Below are 20798 nucleotides of genomic sequence, written 5' to 3' on the forward strand. Positions count from 1 at the left end.
TATTTAATTACTATAAAACATGTTAATTTAAAAGTAAATCCCATGAAAGTTAACAGTAAACAATATAAATGCGTGTATTTTTACTACCGAAAATTACAAGAAGATCTTATCTATATGGTAACCATAGTTAAATATCTAATATGGAACAATAGTTTAAAAAATGCGAAAGTTTAATGTGTTTTTTAATGAAAAAAATATTTTATAAGTAAGTTGGGTTTACTTAGCGCTAATTAGCCCTCTCACACTTCAAGAAAAATCTGTAATTTTAAAAGTCAAAATTGATAAATAATTTGGTAGAATATTACAAGATCATAATCATGTCCCTCTATCCGCACCCAGTGAAGCTAAGGAACTGTATTTTTACATAATATACATTTGTATCGCAACTAGGGTTTCTCGATTCCCGGGGTTTTTACGATCTCGGGATTTGGGAATAAAAAAAAGCATTGTTACCTGAATTGAAAGAGGTAACGGTCGCGCACGGCCTTAATGTCGTACGGATGAGCAAAATGATAAACACACTTTTTAAAAATTTTGTTATTATTAATAAAACAAAAAAAATATATTACTCCTAGGAGTTGTAAAAAAACTCATTCTGGATGTAGATAAAATGAAAACATTTTTGTGACAATACATAATATCAGTTAATACAATCCAAAACCGTAAGAAAACATAATATAAAAAACATGAAACACACTAAAAATTAAAACAAATACATGTTTATATAAATTTTATATTTGAAGCACTAACTTTGTCGATATTTATTATAATGAAGTAAATAAAAACAAATTTGTTTTTAACCACTCGGTAGAAAAAATAAGTGGTTAAAAACAAAGTTGTTTTTATGTGTTTTATAGATATTTTTTTGATTACTTCAAACATACAAAAACTCAAATAAAAGTCTACGAAAAGGTTTGAGGTCTTGGATTAGCATGGAAGGAACACATTCTTTAAAAAAAAAAAAAAAATGCACACTGCAAATAAATCATGTTTTCGTAATATCAGCATATGTTAATTTGGTTTTTCTTTTATTCTTCTTTTCTTTTCTTTTTATAGTCATGTCATAACATATTTATGTGCTATAAACTTTTTAATAATTCAAAAAAGGAATGGCCTACAATTAGACGCCGAAGTCTTTGTGGGCACTTTTTCCAATTTTGTTATATCTTAATTTTAAGATGTATTTTTCCAAAGTGTGTTTTTGTAATTATATTTCTATGTAAATAATATATGTATGGAAAAATAAACAAATAAAAAAAAAAAATATTTTAATGGAATTCCATCAAGAACTGTCAAAAAATAATTGAAATCAAATAAATATTATGACTTACGTAACTTCTAGTCGTGGAGGATATTAAGTTATCGGATATAATTTTTAAAAAGAAGTGTAATTTTTTAGCCTTTCAAACGAAATAAAGACAAATTTATTCCTACAAATATTTGGTTTTTTTATTACAATTAAAAGTTAAATCCGATACAAAAAACAAGTTTCTTAAATTAATTGTAAAATTAAATGAAGTAACATGTTCCATGTAGCAGTTTCTCATGGTTACCACAAAGAGTAGTTGTGTATCGACAGGTAATAACATTATATATATTATTAAGTAATCCATAGCACTTTAGTTTGTATACAGAGGAGTGTTACGCCGGACGTGACGGCGCTGTGACATTTGTGATTTCCCGATACAGATAATGTATCTTAAGAAACATTGCCGCAAGGGTCGAAATTGCGTGCGTTAGTTAGCCAATAGACTCTGCAAATCGGCACTTTTCCGAACGTGAAACGTTTTCAAATCAATTCTTTTTCAACGTTCGAAGTTTAAAAAAAATTGTTTTCTTTTATGCATAACATTTTCAAAATTGGAATTATTTTCGTTCGAAGTTTTTAAATTCCGTTTATTTCTGAGCGTTCGAAGTTTGTAAAGTTGGAATTATTTTGAATGTTTGAACTTTTTTCGAAAAGAAAATGTCGGTACCAGAAGTTGGAACGCGGGGGAAAAGGCCGATACGTTGGATATTATCGCAGGTTTGTAGAGTTTTGTTCTGCTATAAAATAATGTAATTTTAATTTATTTACCGATTAATATTAAGTACTTAATTAATATTTTAATTTTCTATTGAACCTATTACTACATGAGTGTATTAAAAGCTGAACTTATTTTCAACTTTAATGACCATTTTGAGAGAAAATGTAGAAGTAAAGCCATTAATAGTGTAGGCATACCTAGATTTCAATATTAAAATTATTCTACATTTCTTTTGAAATATCTGTCAATTTCTTCTACGAATGGTTTCGACTTGATAGCTACACTCAGGTGTAGTGGTTGGCGCGTTCGCCTACAGTGCTTGAGGTCCCGGGTTCGATTCCTGAAGATTGATATGAAATTTTGATTAAAAAGTTAGTTCTACACCTTAATATTACATGTTTCTGGACTGGCACAGGAAGCCTAAGGCTGGTGGTTGGCGCGTTCGCCTACAGTGCTTGAGGTCCCGGGTTCGATTCCTGAAGATCGATATGAAATTTTGATTAAAAAGTTAGTTCTACACCTTCATATTTCATGTTTCTGGACTGGCACAGGAAGCCTAAGGCTGGTGGTTGGCGCGTTCGCCTACTGTGCTTGGGGTCCCGGGTTCGATTCCTGAAGATCGAAATGAAATTTTGATTGAAAAGTTTATTTTACACCATATAATTTCATGTTCCTGGACTGGCACAGGAAGCCTAAGGCTGATTACCTAATCTTAATGTAATAGGTGATTAATGTACGCTGCATTTAGTGCACTAATGTAGTGCCCTATTCACCATCGGGTGCAGATGATAGTCTTAATACTGCTATATTATTCACATATTGATAAAGTAATATAAAATGAGCATTCATGTTATTTCGCAAATTTTCGATTATTTGATTTATTACTTTCCTTTCGTTCTTTCCTTTCCACTTTAACCCCTTCCACTTTTGGTACATAACAAATTAAATTTTTCATCAGAATTCATTAGTTTTTTAAACGAAAATAGAAAGGCTAAAAATATTTCAAGTTAGTCAAAAAATAAACGTTATTCAACATTTACATTAGTTCTTATAATGTTTTGAAGTACTCGTAACTTAATAAAGCATAAATAAATAAATATCACGCAATATATTCATGGTACTAATATCGGAATTAATAAAAGAATAAAATAATAATAATAATATGGTTGTCGCCTTCGTGGTGTAATTTTTTATTTATTTATTTATTTAAATCTTAAAATAGGGCACACATATCATACATATTGTTATGTGTGTTCTAATAATAACATTACAAATATATTTAATTTATAAATTGTTTATCACATATGTCTTGACCATTATTTTAAATTTTGATATGTTTTTTTCTTCATAAATATTTTTTTTCATTTCGTAATACTTTTTAATTGCTTTAAATAAAATTGAATTTTGTGACTTTGCCTTTTTCCTAAATGGAAGTCTAATTTTGTTCTTTTCTCTAGTATTGTGATTGTGTTCATGCTGGTTCCGATCAATTTTTTTCCAAAATTCTGTTTTTTTATTAGAGTTTATAATTTTATGAACAAATATCATTGTATTGTAAAATATTCTTTGTTTATATGTTAATAATTTCATTTCATTTACCATCGACTTTACCCTCGTATATCTGTTTTTTTTCAAAATGATTCTAAAGGCTTTATTTTGTAATACAGTTAGTTTATCTATGTTTTCTTTGTTTGATAAAAATAAAATGCTACTACAGTAGTTAACGTGTGGTTCAATAATTGCTTTGTAAATAGTTTTGCAGGAGTCCTTATCAATAAATCTTCTGATCCTTCCCAAAATTGATATTTTTTTTGCAATCTTATTTATTACCATCTTAGCGTTTTGGTGAAATGTAAGTTTTGAATCCAACATTACACCTAAATATTTAATTTCAGTGACTTCATTAAGTTTTTCATTTTCTATTACAATTGATGGTGTAATTTCTATTCTTTTGTTTCCTATATTCATATATTTAGTTTTGTTAACATTTAATTTTAATTTATTAATTTTTAGCCACAGTGATACACTATTAAGATCATGATTTAGTCTGTCCATAATTGTTTTATAATTTTCTCCCGATATATATATTAAGGCATCGTCTGCAAAGAGTCTTATTTTTGAATATTTTAATGTTTCGACAATATCATTTATGTATATAATAAACAAAACCGGTCCGAGAACCGATCCTTGTGGTACTCCCAATGAAATTTTGAGGGGCTCGGAAATTTCATCATTCACCTTCGTTATTTGGTATCTATCGCCAAGGTACTCTTCAAACCATTTTATAGTTTTTCCTTTTATTCCTATTTTTTTCAATTTTTTAATAATTATTTCTCGGTCTATTGTTTCGAAGGCTCTTTTAAAATCCAAAAAAACTGCAATTACGAACATGTTCTTATCGGTTTCCTCTTTCCAATCTTCTAAAACCAAGTTAATAGCCATTTCACAAGATTGATTGGTTCGAAATCCACATTGTTCTTTGCATAATACTTCCCATTGTTCCAAAAAATTAACTAACTCATTCTTTACAATATATTCCAATAATTGTTCATATTTTGGAAGGGTGTTTATGGGCCTGTATTCTTCACACTTCACTGAATTTTTTATTTTTGCTATTGGAATGACACATGATGTTTTCCATGATTTCGGGAAGACTCCATGCAATAACGATTCATTTATAATATCCAATAAGTAATTTCCTATGATGGGTAGAGTCTTTTCCAATATTTTAATTGTAATTCCATCTGGACTAGGTTTTGATTTAATTGTTTTAATTATTGCGTAAAGATCTTTTTGTGTTAATTTTTTGAATGTTAATTTGGTTTCCTGTTCTTCATCTAAGTTAAAATTATAATTTATATGTTCTATATTCTCATTTATCTCTTCCACGCTTCTTATAAAATATTTGTTAAATTTATTAGATATATTAGATCCCTCTATTCCATTAGGAAATTGTATGTTTTCATTTATTTGTTTTTCTTTACTTTTTAACAATGATTTAATTGTATTCCACATTTTTTTTGGATTCTCCTTTTCAGCTTCAATTTTTGTTTTAAAGTATTCATTTTAATTCAATTAGGTATTTGTTTCTTTGCGATTTAAATTTATTCCAGTCTTCATTATTTTGAGTTATTTTTGCTATTTTATATAGTCTGTCCCTTTCGAACTGCATATTTTTTAATTTATTATTGTACCATTTGTTATGTATACTGTTAATTTTTATTTGTTTTATTGGTACAATGCTATCAAGAGAAAGTTTTATATTTTCAATAAATTTTTCTACTTTTAAATTAAATTCTAATTGTGTTATTTGATCCCATTTACACTGTTCTAATTTATATTTAAGTTCCTTCTCATCATATTGATTATAATTTCTGTATACTTTAGAATATGATATAGTAGATTTCTCTGTATTAAGTTTCTTTAACAAAATTTGTATGATAGTATGGTCCGTAATTTTTGGAGTGTCAAGTAGATTTATTCTTAATTCAAATACATTTGTTATGACCAGATCTATTAATGTTTTTGACGTTTGAGTTACTCTTGTAGATTCTTGGACAAGTTGTTTCATTCCGCTTGCATTTATAATATCTGTCAGCTTTTTGGTATAAATATCATTATTACTATGCATATTAATATTAAAATCACCGACTATAATATTAGCTTCCTTCTCTCTGATGTTTTCTGTGCACCATCTTTCGAAATATGTTAAAAATCCACTTATACTTGTGCTTGGTGATCTATATAGTACAGATAAAAGCCCCTTTGTAAACCCTTTTTTAATATGAATTGCCAAATTCCAAGCTATTTTCTCATGTTGTTCATTTGTGACTATTTTATATACAATAAAATCTCTTATTAATATAATAACTCCTCCCGTGTGTCGACTGTGTGAGTTGCAGCGTATAGTTTTGTAGTTTGGAAAACTAATTTCGCAGTCTTCTATATTCTCCGTGATGTGGGTTTCGCTAAATATCATAATTTTAGGTTTATTCTTTTCCAAAAGTATTTCTATTTCTTCTTTGTGCGCAAGTAAGCTTTGTATATTTAGGTATATAATGTCATCAATTTGTAATGGTCAGAGAGATTGCCAACCATGCAAGAGGTCTCGGGTTCCGACATGGTTGATATGAAATATTTTTTTTAAATCGTGTTTCCATGCTAAAATATTTTATAGTCCCTGAATTAGTACCTGAAGCGTAAGACAGATCATCTTAATTTCATGTAACAATAATCATCAAGATACACTGCGATTGGTGTACCAATGCATTTTTTAAAAATATTTTTTATATGGGAGTTGCTTTATTATTTACCTTGCTTATAATATACAACGTTTATATTTCAAAAAGTGGATTTTTCTGCAATCAAATATCTGAAAATTTATCTAAACTATTGGGATCAGGAAGGATATATTAATGCGGGCTAATCAGGAACTTCTCAGCATTTGCTCACGTGGAGAGGAAACCACTTAAAACTCTTCAGGAGAAGCCGGCCTGTCGGCAATAGTCAACAGGCCTTCCGTTCCACTAGAGGAGTGTTTGGCATTTTGTTCCCTACTTTGGTTTATTTTATCAATTTCCTGCGCTATATTTATCATGTATGATACCACCTCTCGTGTGTGTTCTTTATTACCTATCATCAATGGGACCAATGCATTGCTCTATGCACCATTCGGTGCGGAAAGGGAATGATAATAATGACTAATATAACTTTTTATCGGTTTGGGTAAGTCGTAAGAATATTTTTTTGTGATCTCACCTGGAAACGAACCTGGAACCTTCCGTGGGTGAGGCACGCGTCTTAGCTATTACGCCACGGGGACCGCCGATCATAACGGAAATATAAAAATAAATATTATGCATATTATTAATCTTACCGTATTGATACGGACGTATTTTATATACATGACGCCGAACCGGTCAATTGTTTTAGCAAGTGGAATGTATTTTTGAGTTATGCATGATGTAAATGTTTATGTTTTTAAATTCCTTGATTCATTATACTCATTTGTTAAATATTCTTTCTCTTAACAAATAATAAATATTATGTCATCTCTCATACGCACTTCAAAGTCGGTTCGTGTCAAGCCATTCGACTATAGTATGTAGGTGTACAAATAAAAAAATGTACATGTTACGGTGCGTAAAGTGGCTAGTTTAACTACCCGATGACTCGTCAAAAGCCCTAAAAATGCCCCGACTTCTTTATTTGCTTTTTCATGGAAATTCTTCATGGTGATGTATCATCTTCATTCTCCTTTCCACCCCCAATGGTGCATAGAGCACTGATTTAATAAACCAAATACAGGAGATCAGTCCAGTACTTCAAGTGTCAGTCCAGAAACAATGAAATATTGCAGTTTAAACAACCTTTAAAATCAATATTTTTCGTCCACCCTCCGTGGAATCAAACCGAAGAGCACAAAATGGTAGGCAAACGCGCCAACCACTGCAAAACTAGGCGGGTTTATCTTCATTCAATTTCCTTATTCGGATTTTTACCTGAGAGTAGCCATTGAGTTGAAAACACGCGTCCAGGTTTTTTGTTCTATTTCACTCACAGAACTGTATTTTTCATCCGCCTGGACATAGAAAAAATATCAGTCAGATACAGATTTATTCATATTAACACATTCATTGCGTTGTGACTTCTATCGCTTCGCTGTCAAAATATAAACGTTCTTGATGTGCCACTGTTACCATGGCAACTGGCATTTACCCCCCCCCCCCCCCCACACTTACTTAGGCACCGGAATCATAAGACTGATCATCTACCTTCATGTAACATAAAAACGAGATACGCAGTTTATTAACAGTGCAGTGCCCTATGCGTCAGTAGGTGCGAAAAGCTAATGATGATGATAAAACTCGGTGTATTTGAAATATGGTGCTTTGCATACCGTGAATGCAAGATAAGCCAGCCTCTTCATTCTTCATCCTCCAAAGGAAATAAAATTAGTGCATTTTAGCGTGCTTCCCTATTGCGAGATCATTAGTTTTGATACTTTTGACTATAATTGAAGAAAACTCAGTTTTTGTTATCTGAACATAATATGCTCGTATTTAGCAGATTTTTTGAACTTTTTCTTTTCGAATTATGTTACTGATCGTTTGAAAACAATTACATAATTTCCTTGTTTTAAAAAAAATCCAAATTAAAAATAAATCATCGCAATTCCCTTTCCGCACTTTATGATGCATAGGGCACTAAATTTGTATACAAATCGCTGTGTATCTTGATCATTTTTATTTCATGAATGTAAGATGGTTCTACGTTTCCGGTGCCAGTTCAGAGGCTATGAAATTTTCTAGTGGAAAAACAAGTTTTCAAATAAATATTTCGTGTCAATCATGTCGGGAATCGAACCTGAGACCTCTTGCTCGGTAGGCAAATGTGCTGACCACTCCACCACGAGGCCGACGTAAAATAAAATAAATAGTGGTACGAAATTTCTGTACCTCAGAGGCAGACGGATGCAAATCCAGAATTTGATGAAATGACATTTCGATTTTCGTATCCACTTTCTGATCATGCCCATTGATTTTAAAGAAATGTAAGTCTTTTAATGAATGAACCAATGTATTAAGATACTGAATATACAAATTAATGTTATAAATTATTAGAAGTCACTTTGAGAAAGTAGATTATATATGCTTGTGTTGAATATTTGACGTTTGGATTTGTATCCGTCTGCCTCTGAGGTACAGATTTGTACCGTCGGGTAATTGATATATATAAAAAAAAAATTTCCAGTACGATATATTAAAAAAATCAATAAAAAACCCGCATTATAACCAAACAACTATTTTAAAAATAAAAATACAACTTGCTCTCTATTATAATTATAATAATGATGTTTGTAAAGGAGTAGTAATTTTACGCAACCAAACGGGTGACAGCTCTATGCAAAACTAATCCCTAGGAGTCATTTTTGGAACTAATTACTTCAAAATGGCCGACAGTGATTAGTTGCGTCAAATGTATTCTGATATTGGTAGGAAATATGTGAGTTTTTTTACACCTGGACAAATTTGTAATGAAGGTTTATGATACCCTTGGATGAATAAATTAATAAAGTGGGGATCAGGGCCGCGATTATGATGGGAAGCTAATGACGTCATACCTTCACCATGACGAAAAATTATCTCGATCGATTACGAAGATACACTACCGACCCTCCCACCTTTACTTTTTTCAGGTAGGTAGATCGGTATGTACCGACGGGTCTAGTACCCCTCAGTACGCATATCTACGCTTTAAAAGTTACAAAAATTTTGTCTTACTTAACAATTTTTCTTTTAATTACGAATTATTACATTTTTTTATCGTTCTGAGGTTGGCACTTTTTTTTATTAAAAGTGTATCAAAAATATGAGAGAGACATAAGTCAATTTGGAAGTCAAATTGAATTCTGACAAAACTGTCAGTTTTGAAATCAAATGCCTAGATGCACAGACAATGTGGCTAGATTCTGCCCTATTAACATCGATCGGTCGAATTGTTTCACATACTAGGCAACGTCTGAAAACCATTTTCACATTTTTAAACTTCTTGTTGGACCTTCCCTTCTCTAAAATGTTTTCCATCCCTGTTGTAGTTTGTTAACCTTAATGACTCCCCCTAGGGTGAAATCCAGTCTTTTATCTACAAACTATTGGACAAACTTAAAATATTGTGAATGATTGGTGTCAAAAAATGAACGCCTAGATGCGTGGCTAGATTCTGCTCTATCAACATGCAAGAATATATATGCGTATAATGTGGCCACTATAAAAAAAATAAATTAATTATTAGATTTTTTCTATTTTTTTTACTATTTTCCTGAGTGTACGTATCGAGACGTTAAAGGAGCCGACTTTGTAATCGTTCGGTAGACAAATACATACGATCGTTATGCATACCGTCTTGTCAATTGTCAAAAATCACATAAAAATCACGTTAAAGCCAGCATTTTTTGCTTGAAGTTTATAAACGCTTTGAAGTGGGCACTTTTTATCACAGAAGCATATTTAAAATATAAATGAGAAATTTCTAAAATTTTAATTAAACAAGGAACTCGGACTAAATTTTTGGGGTCCTATTGGTTGGATTCGATTATATAATGTAGAGTTGACAAGTCAATAAAACATACCAATGTAGATAGAGATAGTAAAGAAGTTCAGTATAACATCTCGGTATGTACGGATAAAGATAGCCTTTATAATCGCGGCCCTGAGAACGTTAAGCTGTCCATCCGCGTATTGCCCAATGGACATATATAAGGGCGTGCAACACGTCACTCGCCCCTCTCTGCACCCGCCTTTAAATTCACTCCATAATATTCTTTATTTCATTTGTGAAACGACTGCAACAAAAACGACAATAGGGTATTATCACTCGGAAGGAATATCGGATTCAACCTACTCTACAAATAAAAGATTTTTTAAAGATTCTCCTAGTGTTTATGTAAACCCTTATAATTAATATTTTCATTCATTATTTTCGTTTCAAAAATAAGATCTTACGAAAACAATCGTTTCTCCAGTTGGTATTAAATTTTGTCACAGAAGTTCACGAGTAATGCATTCATTTAAAACATTTAAGTTTGTAAGTGAAAATTCTTGATGGAAGTTCATTGTAATTTATTATATAAATAAAACACGAGTGATACTTTAATCCACAAATTTGGAATATCCAGTGACCGGTTTCATCGCTTTCGCGACATCTTCGAGACTGGTATCTTTATTAAAAAGTTAAATGTATTTATACAGAACAGAGGTGAGGATACATAATTCAAAGTTATATGTAAGTAAATTAAATAAAGTTATTTTTATCTTAAGGATCATTATCGACAAATATTCTATGGGTTAACTCATTAGTTAACCCATAGAATATTCATTAGTTAACCCATAGAATATTTGTCGATAATGATCCTTATGATAAAAATAACTTTATTTAATTTACTTACATATAACTTTGAATTATGTATCCTCACCTCTGTTCTGTATAAATACATTTAACTTTTTAATAAAGATACCAGTCTCGAAGATGTCGCGAAAGCGATGAAACCGGTCACTGGATATTCCAAATTTGTGGATTAAAGTATCACTCGTGTTTTATTTACATAATAAAAAAATTTAAAAAAAAGCATTCATTTAATGTTGGTAATGCCACAGGTCACAGATAAATATATAAGGAGAGTTGTCTATGCACATTATCTTAAGCTCCCCCCTCCTTACCAATTCCACACTCCAGTTCCAGGCACTGACAGATGAAAGTGAAAACGGATTACATCTCAATCTCACATCTTGAATTTCTTTTATTATTTTATGGTTTTCAAGCTCTTCTAAATATTAATTTATTATGATAATGATAAATTGAATTATCAATTTATCATGAAAATTATAAATCACAACTCGTAGCGTTTGATAAGTGACAGGACGCCGAAAATGTAAACAAACGACGCATAGAAAAAAAAAGCTTTCTACAGTACTTTATAAAATCCATAGACATTGATGAAAACAATCGGATGACGTCACAAACAGTTTGTTTTTGGCACCATTCAAATGACTAGAATTTAATCCTTTATATCTCACTTATTTCTTAACAGATTTTAAAAAGAATTGTACCGATCGGCTTTCAATTTTTTAGATTAATTTATTAGCTAATAAAAAAATCCATGATAATTGCCCATTGTATGTAACTAAAAATCTTTTATTTCCTTGAGGTTAAATCTGTAAAATCCTTTTCATATATTTTACATGAACTACAAAACAGCTTTAAACTTGCGAAGGAAATATACCTCCATAATATGCAGAAAATGAGGGTAAAACTCTGTTCGCTGCTGCGTTAGCTTAAGGTCATACCTTTCTCATCTAATTAATAATAAATTGTTACTACCTTCAGTTACGCTAACATATTTTACATTCACAATATTCTCATTATTGGATTTTGATTAATTTGATTTATGTCATTTTTTTGGCTGCCCTCGGTCTGATTTACTAGTTACAGAAAACACTTGAGTAAAAAATAACCGTAAATGTTCTAATTATTTTTGTGTTAGTTTTTTTAAAACCACTTTACTGTCTTATTTTTACCTATTCAAATTTTAAAATAATATTTTTTGAAAATATTATTTTGGTTAATTATTCTTATTAGGCTTACATAGTTTCGAGTAATGCCTATAGTCCTTAAAATACAGTTTGATTAGAATGACATTTGTCAGAAAAAGTGACGAAATAACTTTGTAGTAACGTCTAAGGAGCGTCTAATATTGCACACGACAAATCTTTCGTATCTGGTGTGTTAATTTTTTTTTTTATACCGTGCTTGACACATTAATCAAAATAAATACATAAAATTAGATTTAAAACAAAAAAAAAACCTAAAATAAATCTAATTATTAACGACGTTTTTACAAGATTACATCACTTTGCAAAAACGTTAGAGATAGGACAAGTTGTAATGTAAATTGATCGAATAAAAAAATAATTCATTTGATGTTGTTTATGAAAAAAGTATAAATGGCTTATTTTTTGGTGAATAATTGTCTTAAACACCCTATAATAGTTAGATTTATTTCAACAGAGAGGGAAAAAGTTTTCGAGAAGAAATTTGGAAGTCTAGGCATTTACAGGGCTTATGACCTGTCATTGGCTGGTTTAAGTGGCCACTTTACACACTGCAAGCATTTGGACATAATCAAACATTGTTGACCCTATAATAGGCTTATTTTTGCGTTTTCATATAAATTTTCGGAAACATAGTTTCATGATTGCATAAAAAAACTGAAAAAAATCGATTTGATCAGTGATCAGTAATTTCCCATTACTAATGACATTAGTTTGACAGCTGTTCTAATCAAGCTATATTTTAAGGACTATAGTAGGAGAAAATCCGTGCCAAGGCATGACGAACATATGCGTTTATTTATATATCTCCATGTACATACACATACACATACAAATACACGCATACATACACATACACATACACATATACATCAGTGGCGAACGGTGATTTTATTTACAGGTAAGCTATAAAAAAAAAATATTTACTTCTACCTACATAGTAGGTACATATTATAATTATGTTATATATACTATAAATTGTTATTTTTCATGTGGTTCTGTGTGATGCAAAACTCCCATCTATTAAATCAACTCAAACTACGTAGCTTTGGGATATATTATATTGTATAGTTATAATATCTATTAATTTAACAAATTACTCATATAAAAGTTTATTATTCAGTCAGTATTAAGTATTCCTTTAACGATTGAAATGTCAACTGGCAGATTTGTTCTAGAAATGAATAATGCCAAAAACGGCCGCGTCGAGCGCCACGTGTGTTGCGAGTCATATTATATTAAAAGTATCATCTCAAAGAAAAATAGTCCTTAAGAAATAAAGTTTGAAATACTGTTTTCGAAATCGAGAATCTTCAAAGAATTTGTGTAATCTGCAAGTTCGGGAAAAATCCCGCTACTGGGTTTAATATGTTCAAAATACAGTACACTTATTTGTTTGAAGACATAAACTGGAGTAATCGACTAGTTCCTTGGCTCATTGCTGGAGCTGGGCGCACTTTATTATTATTTTTATTCATATTTAAAGAAACATACGAATGGTGGCAATGATTTATAAGAAAAATTAATTATTTGTTGGTTTTTCTGTTAATAAAGTCACCGTAAAACATTATTATGGATAGTCAAATGTAATGGTAAGCTGCACATAATCACTTATATACATGATTCGCCCCTGGTATACATGCATACAAATATATATATATATATATACACATATACCCACATACATGTATATACGCACGAACACATATATACATAATCTGATACAAATCGTAGGTATACTGGCAAAAAACTTTAACTCTCAAATTCCTGTTTTGAGAATTCAAGCATTAAAGTTTCGTTCCAATTTTACTTTTTTATATCTAATTTAAATATAATAATTCTCATTTAAGAACATGTTTTTAATTTTTTCGTCTCCTATTTTTTTATTAAGTAAATATTGAGTCATTTAAAGCTTTAAGCCCGAATAAAATACCCCGTATACGATATAACCTTAAATTTATTTTTAAAACTACAGATATATGAAATTAAATATGACTTATACCCGCATGCAGAGACAAAACTTAAGGTGAGGAAAGTACATTCTAATTTCAAATGCAGAGAATAACCCGAAGGTAAAGACAATAGAATGTACTTTCCTCACCTTAAGGTTTGTCTCTACATACGGGTATTAGTGTATTTTACCACTTTGTAGAGCGTTAAAAACTTTACAAAACTGTATCATTAAGTCAAATTCGCATATTTTCGTGTTAACGTTTTTTGCCAGTATACCCACGATATAGTGTATGTATATATACATATATATACAGTGTATTCTTTTTGAATTTGTATTATATAGTGTTCAAGTTGTAGATAATATTACTTACTTTACAATGAAGTTTGATAAAGCATTCAGTTTCTTTATATCTTTACTTAATAAGCCAGTGGGTAATTTTTTTTATAGTGTTACATTGGGTTGACAATAAATAAATGTTTTATTCAATCTTAGTTAGGTTGGTACTCAATTATCATTAGGTATCAATGTCATTTGATTGAAATCATTACTTCGCCAATTGATTACCCGCGTCCATGTAAAATGAACGGAAGTTAATTAGTTAGTGAATAAATGACCTGTACCAATGAAGTTTTAAATAAAAAAACTCTTCTCAATGCAATCGAAAAATATACTCCAGTTAATGCCAACTAAGGTCTAAGGCAACTGGATTCGCTAGGCTGAATAATATAGTAGGTGTCTATATACCTACATATAAATATTAAAAAATAATTAATAAAAATAAAACTTTTCATATGAAAAATAAACAAACAACTTACTACCTTCTCTATAATATTATTAATTTCTGTTGTAATATGTTAATATTTTTGCTGTAATAAATTTTGTTGTAATAATTTTAAATGTTGTAATATGCGGCTCGACTGTGGAATCATCTCCCATCCACCATTAAAGATGTTACTACATTATCTCTCTTTAAATCACGTCTGAAGAAACATCTCCCTTCTCTTCCTTAATCTCTCCTCCTTTCCTTTTCCCTCTTTTTCTTTTTTCCCATTGAGTAATAGTTTAGATTTTCATTATGTCGAATTGACCAAACCATTTAAATTTTTCAAACAGTTTTATAATGCCAAACTATAAAATTTGAATTATTAAATTGTTATTTTACGTCATTTAACGTTTAATCATCAGTGTAGCCATATATGAAGCAAAGTGTGGGCGTATGCAAGAAATAAAAATTCACGAATTAACCACATGTACCTCCGCGAGAAGATTCAGAATAGCACCCTGGGTCTATAAGCTCGTTTTAGTCTAGCACTAGCTTGTTGTCACCACGTTGCGAATTCAAAATGTTAAACGTCGATATCAATATAATAGGTGCCTACATTGAACGATGGTCAATATTGGTGTATTTCTTTTATAATTTCACAAATTAAATAGCAAAAATCAAAAATCAAAATGAAAGTTGAAAACCTCGGAAGGGCAACACAAAGCCTTCAATTGGGCCACACGTGGTCCGCGAGCCAAGGTTTGGGCATGCCTGTGCCTCGATTATGAACGCTATCTTTATCTGTATATATCGAGACGGTATACTTAACTTCTGTACTATCTGTATCTTACCTCGGTATGTTCTACCTACTTGTCTTATCGATATCATATGATCGAAACAAGCCAATGGAATGACCACAAACAATTAGTCCGCGTTCCTTACGTCACTAACATTTAAAATAGTTCTCATTTATATTTTAAATAGGCTTCTGTAATAAAGCGTGCTCACTTCAAAGCGATTATACTCTCCAATAAATCCCAATTTGATTAAAAAATGCTCGTTTGAACATTAATTTTGCATGACTTTTGGAAATCACCGAGACGGTACGCTTAACGATCGTCTGTATGTATCTACCGATCGACTACAAAGCCGGCTCCTATAACGTCTCAATACATACACTCGGAAAGATAGTAAAACAGATGGAAAAAATATAATTACCAAATATTTTTTTTGAGTGGTAACTTTCTGACGCATGTAATCTGTGTCTGACGCGTAGATACTCTTATTTGTTAATAGGAGAGAACGTAGCGACATTATTTTCACATCTAGGCGTTCGTTTTTATTAAAGTGACTGTTATGTCAAAATTTAATTCGATTTCAAAACTTACTTATTTCTCTTTCATATTTTTAATAGGCTTTTAAGAAAAAAAGTGCCAACCTCAAAACGATTAAATTTTTTAATAAATCATAAATAAAGAAAAAATTGCCAGGTGGAATTTATTTTTTTACACTTTCAATGCGTAGATAAACGTATCGAGGGGTTCTAGACTTGTCGGTATAAAATGATGTACTTACATCAAAACTTGATGGTGGGGGTATCGGTAGTATACCTTTGTAGTCGGTCGAGAGACTTTTATCTTCAATTATGACGTCATACTGAAGCTTTGTCATTTTAGAGCGTAGATGTGTGTACCGTGACGCACGCTTCCCCTTGTTTATATCGATGTACCTACCCAAAACTTGAAGGTGGGAGGTCGATAGTATATCTTTGTAATCGCTAATGGGAATTTATTTTCAACTAAACCGTCAGGGTGAAGGTATGACGTCTTTATCTTCCCATCATAATCGAGCCCCTGGTCTAAGATAAAATACTGTAAAAATAAATAGGAATATTATTTTAATGTAATGGTTCTTCGTGAGCTGTACGCAAAATTTTCAGTGCCCTAGAAGCGATAATTCTGCTTATTCACATATCCACAGGGATGGAAACGGGCCTCGTCGCTCATGATGATTTTCAATAAAAAGTTGTCTTTCTCGTGGTCGAGATTGAATCTCGAGGATAACTTGAGCGAAGGCTACACGCACTTGGCGGTCAATGGCTAACAACTGATGCACTGCCTGCATTTTTTATGGGAATATCTTCAAGTTTTTCACCAAAATTATCTGTAAAGACCGCCAATTGATGCCCAATTGCGTAGCACGTCGTTTAGTAGATACTCCGGGGTCCTCTGCGACATCTTCAGCTACAGCCACGATATTCTCAGCAGAACAGCTGCTCCGGGGCTGGCCAGACCTGGCAGTATCTTCTGTTGTCTTATACTCTTCTAGGCGACAGGCTAATCGCCGTAGTGTTTGCCAGCTGGAGTCGGACGACCGGGAAATATGCGGCTAAATTTACGCTGCGCTCACACTACTGACAAATTACTCCGCAGAAAATCGAAATGATTTTCTACGTTCTTGAGAAGTACAGCGATTCATGTCTTGTTGACGTGTATTTTGTATCTGCTTACTTCACAAATGTCAAAGCAGAACTGACGTTTGCCGCCATTTGCAAAAATTATGGCATCTTCCGATAGGGTGATGACTTTTGCGCCACCTTTTTCATATCCATTTGAAGATTGCAAAAAATACAACTTCATCAATTAAATCAGAGGTTCTCAACCCCGTGCCCGCTGCTATTCGACAGAGACAGAATTTTTTCACAAACATGAATTGAAAATGTGAATACAGTGGACAGAGAAAAGTTCCCATTTTTGAAAAAAGCGGCATATAAAATTGAATCATTTTTCTGTTCGACATATTTATGCGAATCATTGTCCTCAAACATGAACTTAATAAAATCAAGATACAGATCTCGACTCACCGATGAGCATCTTTATGATTGTTTGCAAACAGGATTATTATCATACTCTCCTAATTATAAAGCACCGGCCAATGATATGCAATGCCAAATATCACATTGACATATTGATATTTTTTTTTTATTTTTATAAAATGTTTTCTTTGTATTTATGTTTTCTGTTTACGTGTTGTAAATACATTTATCTGTGTGTATGCAATTTGAATAATAATTTTACTATTTTGAAATATTTTTGTTCATTATTTATAAATAAATTATGAATACAAGAAAATACATTATGGGAAAATAAGAAGTTATGGAAAGAGTTTGTCGATTGAAAATAGGTGGTGCCCGCCACCCTACCGATATTTTTGAATGTGCTCTAGAGTACAAAAAGTTTGAGAACCCCTGATTTAAATAAATAAGAAAGACATATGAAGTCCTGTATCTTAGAATCGTGTTACACCTCGCAAGAGTTTATTTGGAAAAAAACGGACATAACGTATGCTAACATCCAATACAATTTTACGTAGCACTACCCGTATGCAATATCTTCTTTTTGAAAGAAACATACTGTTCTATCATTGATTGTGTGTACAAGGTACCTTCTACAAATCTTTATACGTAATGAATATTTATTTTCTGTTTAAAAACACTCCTTGACATAAATCTTACGAATAGCAGACTTAGTTTTAAGTTCAATGCCGTGGATTTCGTGCTTATTTTGAATACCCAGTCATAGTAAATTATTTTGTAGGGCTTCATTTTTATGAGGAAAAATCATTAAACACTAAAAATACGGTTTCATCGTAAAAATAAAGTAAAAAATGCTGTTTTTGGTAATATATGATTTAAAAAATGCCATTTTCGAGTAAAATAATTTGATTTTTGAGTAAGAAAATGATAAAATATGGTGTTTAAGTAAAAAAAAAAGAAATAGTTGTTTTCGTGTAAAGTAAAAGGAAGATAACAGTTTTTGGTTAGTAATTAATTGGTAAACAAGTAAAAAAATGCGTTTTTTAGTAAAACGAAAGTAAAAATGAAATGTTTGAGTAAAAAATAAATACAATGTGGTGTATAAGTAAAATTAAAAGTAGTTTTCGTTAAAAAACCTGTTTTTTAGTTAAATAATATTGAAGAATGTGTTTTTCAATACATAATGAAGTATGTGATATTTGAGGGAAATGAATGTAACATATTATAGCAGAGATGGAGAAGGGAATAATGGGCCTAAGACCTGTCTTTGGGTGGTTTAAGTGGCCATTCATTATATTTACAGTATATTTTTAACAATATTTAGAGTTTGTCCAAATTTTTGTAGAAAAGGACTGGATTCAACTCCCTGGGGAGCTGTTCATATTAACATATTACAACAGAGATGAAGAACATTTAAGAGAAAGTAATATAGAAGTCTAGGCATCAACAGGGCTTATTACCTGTCAATGGCTGGTTTAAGTGGCCACTTTACACGCTGTGTAAAATTCACCATTCTGCTCATACTTGAGCATCTATATTCCTTCAATTCTTTTATCTGTTGATGTTTGTGAAGTTAAAGAGCTGAAACCTTTATTTATGCGGGTGAGATTCATCTAATTGCATTATTTCACCTACATACTAGGCAACGCCTGAAAATGTTATGTTTTCAATTTCTGTACTTCTTCATGGACCAGGTGGATTAATTAACAATATTTTGAGTTTGTCCATATTTTTATAGACATAGACTGGATTCAACTCCTTGGGGAGCTGTTTATATTAACGTATTACAACAGATATGAAGAACATTTAAGAGAAGGTAATATCCTCAGTCTAGGTCTAAGTGAAATAATTCAATTAGATGAATCTCACCCGCATAAATAAAGGTTTCAGCTCTTTAACTTCACAAACATCAACAGATTTTTTTTTGCAACTCAACAGGCCAAGAGGCCCAATTACAGTGGTGAATTACATCACAGAACACCCAGGCTTGAGAAAAATCACATTTTAATTTTAGTGTTCTCACCGGGAATCGAACCCGGAACCTTCCGTTTGTGAGTCAAGCGTTTTAACGACTACACCACGGAGGCCGCCGCAGATGAAAGAATTGAAGGATGTTTAAATATGAGCAGAATGGTGAATGTTACACAGTGTGGAAAGTGGCCACTTAAACCAGCCATTGACAGATCATAAGCCCCGTAGATACCTAGACTTCTATATTACCTTCTCTTAAATTTTCTTCATCTCTGTTGTAATATGTTAGTATATTTTTAATTATTATGCGTTTATTTCTTTGATTTTTTTATATCTGTTGTTTCTGTCCTTACCTGCACGCATTTTGATAAGCTCAAAATATTGTCTATGAAATTAATGTTTTAAAAAATGCTTTGATTGAAATAAAAGTTTGGAAAATACACCCGCAATAATAAAATTAATGACATAAAAACGGTTTTCAAGAAAATGGTTGGTATCGTACACGAATGATAATATATTATGTTTGTGATTCATCTGTCAAGGTTTACTGAAATTACCTGTTGTCAGTATGTCGCATCCACTTAAAGTTGTTTTGCCCGGTATGTTTTTATGGAAGTATATAATTAAATGTCATCTTTACCGCCATCAGTTATGTTTTTTATTTATTTTATAAATTTATTGCAAGAAATTAATATACACACTTAATAACAGGGAATCTATGTAAAACTAATTAATGTAAAATGAAAACGGAGTGTTCTCTGTTTATAATAGTCTATCTAACATGGCTCAGCCTGTTCTAAGGTGGAGATTTTTTATCTTTAGAGCATAAGTAGTCCTATACTAATAAAACAGTAACATAAAAATAAAAATTAATTAAACTGCCTAATTATAAATGCCTAGCTAATCAAATGTAAGAAATAAAAAATCGTTTTTATTCAAATATAAAGTAAATATATGTGCCAAGAATACATGTTACTTAAACATAAATAATATAGTATAATATATAATAAAAAACAATATAAAGCAATGAAATACATACAAATATAAATAATATGTGTACCAATTATATAAAGTACTACGTGTTTCGATTTACATATATTTTTTTAAAAATCTCTCGCTACACTATTTATAATATAAACATATTATGTGCAGTCATTTT

General features: G+C 31.2%; 1 protein-coding gene across 2 annotated transcripts in view; it reads left to right on the forward strand.

The window, feature by feature from the left end:
• Positions 1 to 20798, forward strand: part of LOC148283408 (facilitated trehalose transporter Tret1-like) — a 64533-nt gene that overhangs the window by 17951 nt on the left and 25784 nt on the right. The window contains exon 1 of one of the 2 annotated variants that reach the window (XM_088223552.1): positions 1649 to 2026. The exons of the other annotated variant lie outside the window; for it this stretch is intronic. Coding sequence (XP_088079678.1) covers positions 1967 to 2026 — 60 coding nt within the window. The 5' untranslated portion in view covers positions 1649 to 1966. Of the gene's footprint in view, positions 1 to 1648; positions 2027 to 20798 lie in introns of those variants that run through there. 2 annotated transcript variants of the gene reach the window in all.

The sequence above is a fragment of the Micrasema longulum genome, unplaced genomic scaffold (assembly GCF_059751315.1).
Source record: "Micrasema longulum isolate JH-2025_06_02 unplaced genomic scaffold, ASM5975131v1 h1tg000242l, whole genome shotgun sequence".
NCBI lineage: Eukaryota > Metazoa > Arthropoda > Insecta > Trichoptera > Brachycentridae > Micrasema > Micrasema longulum.